The sequence below is a fragment of the Glycine max genome, chromosome 15, assembly GCF_000004515.6.
Source record: "Glycine max cultivar Williams 82 chromosome 15, Glycine_max_v4.0, whole genome shotgun sequence".
Taxonomy (NCBI): domain Eukaryota; kingdom Viridiplantae; phylum Streptophyta; class Magnoliopsida; order Fabales; family Fabaceae; genus Glycine; species Glycine max.
The window spans coordinates 18,059,710-18,068,252 of record NC_038251.2 but is presented as its reverse complement, the minus strand read 5'-3'; the positions used below and the strand labels follow the sequence as shown (position 1 = coordinate 18,068,252).

Sequence of the window (8,543 nt, the reverse complement as noted above, 5' to 3'; positions counted from 1 at the left end):
TTACCCAGAACAAATATATTAGGAAGGGGTAAAACTTAACAATTAAAGCATGCTCTAGTCATCACATATATAATATAACAAATAAAAATCATACATACAACATAAGTCTTAGAATTTTCATAACAAAACATCTCATAATAATCATTAATTCATCAACCATTACATAAAGGTTCAGTCATTATACACCATCATCATCATCAATCATCAAATAGCACAATATTTCTATAATTCATCAAGTAACATATCATTCTTAAGTCACAATTATATATCAATGCACATGTCTATCTATCATGTTATGGCATGCTGATTCTTTACTCCTGGAAGATTTCACCTTGAGCGATTAACCCAAATACATCCCTTAACATAGTCGTACTCTATGATTTGTCCATTCGGTGAGACTCGAATTAACCTTGCGAAGGAGTGTGGTTTTATTGAAAATAGATGAGCGTGAGTATTACCTCGGTAAGGGTTGCAAAGATCTTAACCTATTTAGGGATTCACCCACCCATATATTTTGTAGGCTCATTTGACGTTAGTTATAACGACAACCTCCAACACTAGGTTGAGGGCCCTCTTAGCACCCCCAACTTACATGCTTACTTACATGCAATGTCATTCATCAATTTATGCATGTTATGATCATTCAAATCAATATCATACATTATCACAAAATCATTCACCAATCTCAACATCATAAGAGGTTATGATATTTCATAGATTTATCTTTCATACGTTCATCACACTTATGAACCCACATATAGTTTAATAGGCATAGTAAGACATTCCAACACCTTGAATTCTTACAAACAACTCACCACAAACTCATATGAACATGAATCTCATGAGCTCAACATAAAGACCACTCTAATAATAAAACAACAACACCTCAATTGCATCTCATATATCATCATAAATTCATTAAGATATCAAAATAATTAATTTACACAATGAAAACAAACATTAATCACATCCACATCAAAATTGGTTATTAGATTCAACATTGGTCAATGGACTTCAAACTAGTCATTGGATTCAAAATAGTCATTGGACTCAAAATAGATCATTGGATTCAAAATGATCAGTGGACTTAAAACTAGTCATTGGATTAAAAACTAATCATTGGACTCAAAAATGGTTACTAGCCTCAAAGCTATCATTGAACTCAAAATGATCACCAAACTCAATGTTCACTGGACACAATTAATTAGTGGATGTGACTGGTCATTGGATGCGAAAATGGTCATTGAACGCGAATTCTACAAAATTTCAAAATTTCTGTAGAATTTCCTCATATACATAAACAAAACCTTTCCTATCAATTTCAAATACATAAACAACATTAAAAAAATTTCACAAATAGGAACTTTTGATCAATATTCATCAAATAATCAACAATCCAAATTTCAAAACTCAAAACCACAAATGCTTAAACTTCCATTTTTAATAACATATTCATTTTCCAACAACCTTGAAATCAATCCACAACAATCTAGGCATAAAAAAGGATAAAGCTTCCCTTACCTACATAAACTCGAGATGATGGCTCTTTGAAGAATGAAGGAAAAAAGAAGTGAGCTTTGGGTCCAGGTGAGGAACTTTCCTCCAATCCCACAACAACCACATTATACTAGCATCAACTCAACCCCAAAGGCAACCAAAAACAAAATCAAAACCCCTTAAAACCAAGTTTTTCCATGAAAGTTCATGGTTGCTCTAGCAAAAATAAAAATGAACTCTAAGAGAGGAAGAGGGGGAGATAATCTCACCTAAGACCAATCAACAACCACTAAAGGGAGGAGAAAGGAGCTCCCTTTCTGCATAACACTCAAGTTCAAGGTTCTCTAATGGTGGTTTCTTGGAGAAGCGAGATTTTTGAGGAGAAGTTTGTTGAGAGAGAGAGAGTTTCAAAACAAATAAGGGTTTTAAGGATATAAAGTACTGAAAGGGTTTTTTCTTTCCACACCTAAGTATTTGCTAAACTCACACCCCTTTCATTAACCATCACAAGTCCATTTTCTCTAGGCCCAAATTCACCAAAAACTTACTAAACATACAAACATAAGCAAAACACCATCACATCAATCATTAATTAATTATAGGCACTCAAATATTAATTTAATTACTCTTGTAATTTAATTAAATCACTTGAACAATCAATTATGAAAATACAACATTACAACCTCAATATTTTTTTTCATCTTTTCCTCTGATGTTACATGAATCACTCCTCGTATACAATCATTTCATATCTTATCTTTTCTTATATGTCCACACATTAAAGTCCAACACTCATTACTACAAGAGTAAGAAAAATGTGTAAAATTGTATTGTCCATGACTTTTTTTTGTGTTTTTCTATGATTTTATAATAAATATTTTTTCTTATTAATTTCTTATCCAATGCCCTAAGAATAATCTGACTCTCTACTCAAACGATACAATAAATTAATTACTTCTAGGTAACAACCTAGTTCTAATAGAAAACCGTCATGAGTGATCCATGTGTAATATTGATAAATTTTAGTTTGGGACCAGTTATGAAATCATATATTGGCAAAGTTACCCAACCACATTTACTAAATCAAATTAGTGTAGCATGGTGACAAGGGTCTTGTTAACCATTATTCTTAGAATATTGATTAAGAAACTAAAAAGAAAAATTATTTATTCTAAAAATCATATGATGGCATAAAAAATTATAAATAACATAATTTTATACATGTCTATAAAAATCTTTCTCCTTTTAATTTTTTAATAATGTCCTGAGTACATTAATTAACATTTGCGTATTGAAAAATAAACCAACTTAATTTAACAAAGACTCAAGGCCTAAATTTTAGCCTAAAAAATTAAGACGAGGGACACAGAAAAATTTTAGCATAAAATTAAACTTCTGTCGTCATAACAAACTCAATTAAATACTAATCACGTTTTTATTGGACCACTGCTTCGATTGCATCGCCATTGAAAGCATAGTATAGTAATGATATTTTTAAATAACACTAGTAGTGTGAGTTAATTGAAAAGTTTTCAAGATGGCAAAGCAAAATTTTCCTATGGATTGCTCCTTTGTTTGCATAACCTTAATCCAGTTCATTGCTTCAATGAGTTTCAGCAAATCCCAGAGCCTCATAAACGAAACTAATACCAGCACAACTACCACTACTACTAAGGCCTTTTTCATATTTGGTGACTCTAGTGTAGATTCTGGCAACAACAACTACATAAATACTATTCCTGAGAACAAAGCAGATTACAAGCCATATGGACAAAATGGTTTTTTTCAAAAACCCACTGGACGATTCTCAGATGGCCGTGTCATTGTGGATTTTATAGGTATGCCTTAATATATATATATATATATATATATATATATATATATATATATATATATATATATATATATATATATATCATATTTTCATACTTTCAATTTTAAACTTCAAATGTAGATCTCTATTATTTTCAATGTTAATAACTCATTGATCATTGATTCAAAAAGAGATCATAAGACACGTTTTGGCTACTTAAAAAAATTGTTTTCTTGTTGGAATTCTTCTTTGTTTTTGAAGACAATACTATACTTTGTCCTTGGTGTGTGCTAAATTAACTTTTTTTTCATTACATGCTGATACAACTGAATATTTTTTGATACAGCTGAATATGCTAAGCTGCCACAAATTCCTCCGTTTTTACAACCAAATGCTGATTATAGTAACGGTGTCAACTTTGCTTCTGGTGGGGCCGGTGTTCTTGCTGAAACCAATCAAGGACTGGTAAATTACTAAATACATTGAATAATCATGTGATATTTGACATGATTGCTATCTTAGAAGTTGACATCATTCATTATTACACCAAAATTTTCCACCTTATATATGTATGTGGCTTGTAATTAACATATGAACTAGACAACAGTTTTAAAAGTCATTCGCGACTGCAATTTCAGCCACAACCCACAGGGTTAAGATTTTTGGGGTATCTGCGACCACAATTGTAGTTGCATTAGCTGAATTTGTCCAAATTTTTCTGTAATATCAAGAAATGCCATGAAATCATAACCGGGGACCGCAGTTTAAAACTTTTTGCTAGATTTATTAGAACTCTATAATTTGTTGCTATTTATATATATAGGCGATTGATCTTCAAACACAATTGAGCCACTTTGAGGAAGTCAGAAAATCACTATCAGAAAAGCTTGGAGAGAAGAAGACAAAGGAATTGATCTCAGAAGCAATTTATTTCATTAGCATAGGAAGCAACGATTACATGGGCTATCTGGGTAACCCAAAAATGCAAGAAAGCTACAATACTGAGCAATACGTTTGGATGGTCATTGGAAACTTGATACGGGCAATCCAAGTAAGCCTAATTTGCTGCAAAATTAACTGGGCTAAATAAAGCCCAAATTAGCTTATTTAGAAGTATTTTTAGGAGAAGAAAATAAAAAAATATATATTTTTCAATAAACTAAGATTAGCTTACACATAAATTAATAAATAAAAACTCTCATATAACTTCAATAAATTATTCGTACATAAGTTAATTTGAGCCTATAAAAAATTTCAACTCAATTATTTTTTTCTAAGAATACTTCTAATAAGCTTACCCAAATAAGTTCACTAAGTAACAAGTTGATCTCATTCTGTGTGTATAGACTTTACATGAGAAAGGGGCTAGAAAGTTTGGATTCTTAGGTTTGTGTCCATTGGGTTGCTTGCCAGCCCTTAGAGCTCTAAACCCGGTAGCCAACAAAAGTGGTTGTTTTGAAGCAGCTTCTGCTCTTGCTCTAGCACATAACAACGCTTTGAAGCTTTTTCTCCCAAACCTCAAGCCTTACCTTGAAGGATTCATGTACTCTTACTCTAGTTTCTATAATTGGCTTCGTGATAGAATAGATAATCCCACAAAATATGGTATGTATTGCAACCCATTAATTAATTAATTTTCCTAGCCAACTGCCATATATCAATCACAATTCGTAACAAATCAAATTTTTGTTTTCTTATATGGAAGGTTTTAAGGATGGAGTCAATGCTTGCTGTGGAAGTGGACCTTATGGGGGTGTCTTCACTTGTGGAGGTACAAAGAAAGTTGAAGAGTTCAGCTTATGTGACAATGTTGAATATCATGTGTGGTGGGATTCTTTTCACCCAACAGAGAAGATCCATGAGCAATTTGCTAAGGAAATGTGGAATGGATCACCTTGCTCGGTACGACCGTACACTTTAGAAGACTTCTTCTCCAAAAATGAGATGATCAAACCCACTATTTCTAATGTAGTTGATTCCCCAAAAACCGAGCATGGGCAATTTCACTACTGAGTTCATTTACATAAGGACGATAAAAATTAGAATGACATTTGAATATATGTATGATATATACAAATTCAGAATATGAGCAAAGTGTGACATGGTTAGGCACTTAGGCTATAGATGCACAATTGCATGTGTGTAGCACGGTTCGAATGCTGTTTTTTAGTTTTTATTTTACCATTCAGGCACTGATTGAATTAAGGAGCTCTTGAGTCAAATATACTTTATAAATTTTAAACTTCGATATATTTTTTGACAGAAACCAACTCAAACCATTTCATTGATAATTAACTGATGAATACATTGGGAATATGATGAATGATAATACTAGAGCCCAGCTTGATCAATATTGAACAACTCCATTAGTTTATCTCCTCACAAACTCAACTCTAAAGTTTGTAAAATGGAAAAGGATCTATTTACAATCAACTAATATAAAACCAAGATCAAAGCAATCACTTTGGTTGCCATTAATTATTTTTTTATCGGAAAATGTTAATTGTTAGTTTTTTGTTAGTAGGAGGGATCGAACCTGTAACTTTTTTCTTCTTCCCTTCTTTCTTAACTATCCAACTAATCTTGTTGCCGTTAATCATGTCTACAATACAATTGGAATCCATCTCAAAAATAACACATACCAAGATTGCTAACCCATTGTAAAGCTTGTAGCAGTCCAATAGCCTCTCCCTCCAAGCTGCTTTGCCTGCTATAAAACCACCTCTGGCATCTCCTAAGCACATCACCCCAAATTTGTGAAATAATCCTGAGATCTAAAAGCAGCATCAATATTGCATTGAAAATGACCAATTAATAGGAGGCGCCTTCCAACCTTCACTCATGTTGGTTGTGGATCCGTTTTCAATATAACCATCAAACTTTCGAGCCAATAACCAATCTGCATAAAACATCTCAGCCCTTGAAACTGTTTTTTTCGCATGGAATGGAAGTGGCACCCCTTCCCATAACAGCTGATTTCTACCTTTCAAATACTGCATAATATCACTCCAAATAAGGCCCTCTTCGAATGAATTGCTGTGATCCATAATTGGACTAATTAATAAAATTCCAAAGTTTAGCATCCTTCCGACATTGTTGGCTCGAACAACAAGATAAAAACAGTGATGGGTTATTTTTGTTTTTGTGTTTGTATGGAGATATATTTGTATGTAGAAGGAGATATACTATGCACAGAAGTTTCATCAATATTTCATTGATTTTCATTACAAGGTTTTACAGAAAACTTGCAAACACATGTACATCATTTTCATAAAAAATTTTGGACCTTACAAATCCATTTTCATTCCAAGTTTTTGTCAAACTTGCAAACTCTTTCTTCGTGTGATCCCCCCTTTTACAAATATATCTTCTTTCACTTACTTCAAAAGTAACTATTCCTCATCCTCATCATTCATTTTCTTAAAATCTAATGGTTAAGATTAGTTATTTATTATAAATATTGGATCTTAAGAAAATAAATGATGGATCTCTTGTCTCTCTATATATATGTGTGTGTGAAATTTCTATGATGACTAAAGAAAATAAGAAAGATAAAAACAAGCAAAAGAAGAAAGTAAGCATAAAAAAGAAGAGGAAAGCCAGATTGGATGTCTAAAGATATTGAAGCTATGTTCGTTAAACATGGTTTTTTAAGTAGTTTCTAGTGTTTTTGAAAACATTACTTGAAGTGGTATTTTTAAAACACTAACTTCTAGCTTTTTATATTTTATTTCCTATTTATTCTTAAAATATTTATTTAATTCCCTTATTACCTTTTTTAAATATCTCATTTATGTTATTTTTCATTTTTCATTTACTTCAACAGTTAGGTTTACCAAACACTTATGATTTAATGAGCTAGTTTAGAAGCTTTCAGCTACTAGTTAACTTTTCACTTGTCAATTAGTTTTGTTGAATATAGTCTTAATTAAGAAAGAATGTTGAGAATATGTTTGATATCTTTAGTTTTTAGTAAAAAAAAAAACAATTTAGTTTATCTTTTAAGATTTTGTTATTTGTTTCAAATCTTTAGGATATTGTTTAAAATTAACAAGATATTTCTTATTTCTATATACAAGGAAAATCTCCATAGCTCCAAGAGAAACACCACTCATCATAGAGAGGGGTCATACAAAGAAGGTTAAATGTCACTTTTGGTCCATTATATATGTTTTAGTGATTTTTCATTTTAGTACATTAATTTTTAAAAAATTTATTTTGTCTTTTATGTTTTTGAAATTTTCATTTTGGTATATTAAGTTTTAAAATTTTAATTTTAATCATTTATGTTTTCAAAAGTTTTATTTTGGTTATTTCTTTTATTTTGTGTTAAAAATGTTAATGTTCTATCAAAATTTTAAATTTTGGAATAATTAATTATTTTATCCACCACTATTTTAAAATTAACTATTTTGTTTATATTTTAAATTAAATAAATTAGATTTGATTCTTATAAAGCCTAACATAATATTTATTTTTGTATTGGAGTTAAATTATCACAAACCAAATCCTTAAATAGGCTTGTAGGTCAAACTCAAGCCCGGGCCTAAGCCTTGATTGGAGGGATGATGGCCCATGGCCCAAATATTTTAAAAAATATATGGATATGTAGTAAAAAGTTATATGTTATGTTATATTATTTTCATAAATTATTGAAATTATTTTTTCATTTTATATTCTTTTTATTCAAATTAATTTATGATATGTAATTAAAAAATATTATTCTTTTTATTGTTAATTTTTTTCTTCTAATGTTTTATATTCATAAATCAATCTTACATAAATTTTTAGTTAATTCTAATATATCAATATGTAATGAATTTTTAATAAGAGATATGTTTACTTTTTTAACAAGATAAGAAACACAAACTAAAATTTAAATTATAAAGGAATTAAAAATAAAAGTTATTATATTATAAAAAATAAAAAATATACGCAACTTATAATATAAAATGATGATATTATGTCAATTTTAATTTTTAAAATTCATGATAACAATTCTAATGATAAATTGTTTTTATTTTATTTAGATATCATGTTAAAAATTTTAAAACTTAATTGACCCTCAATTTTTATTAAAGTAAAATTTAAATTTTAACTTGATAATAATAAGAATAATATATTCTTTACTTCAAACAACGAAATAGTATTTCTTTATTTTTATTAAAAACATTTAGGAAAAAAAATAGAGAGGCCTTTAAAAATGATGGTTATATATTTTGAGATGTGTATC

At 29.9% G+C, this 8,543-nt stretch overlaps 1 protein-coding gene across 1 annotated transcript; it reads left to right on the top strand.

Moving 5' to 3' along the window:
* The first annotated feature begins 3,034 nt into the window (after positions 1-3,034).
* Positions 3,035-5,451, top strand: LOC100800691 (GDSL esterase/lipase 5). The gene is made up of 5 exons (XM_003547474.3): positions 3,035-3,335; positions 3,657-3,775; positions 4,134-4,361; positions 4,657-4,915; positions 5,016-5,451. Exons 1-5 carry the CDS (start codon positions 3,035-3,037, stop codon positions 5,321-5,323), a joined length of 1,215 nt encoding a protein of 404 aa, XP_003547522.1. The 3' UTR covers positions 5,324-5,451.
* The last annotated feature ends 3,092 nt before the right edge of the window (positions 5,452-8,543 follow it).

Excerpts from the sequence above, each read along its gene's own strand:
- LOC100800691 (XM_003547474.3), top strand. The coding sequence starts at position 3,035 with ATGGCAAAGCAAAATTTTCCTATGGATTGCTCCTTTGTTTGCATAACC. Across the intron at positions 4,362-4,656 it reads ACTTGATACGGGCAATCCAA|ACTTTACATGAGAAAGGGGC; the intron begins GTAAGCCTAATT and ends CTGTGTGTATAG. Across the intron at positions 4,916-5,015 it reads AGATAATCCCACAAAATATG|GTTTTAAGGATGGAGTCAAT; the intron begins GTATGTATTGCA and ends CTTATATGGAAG.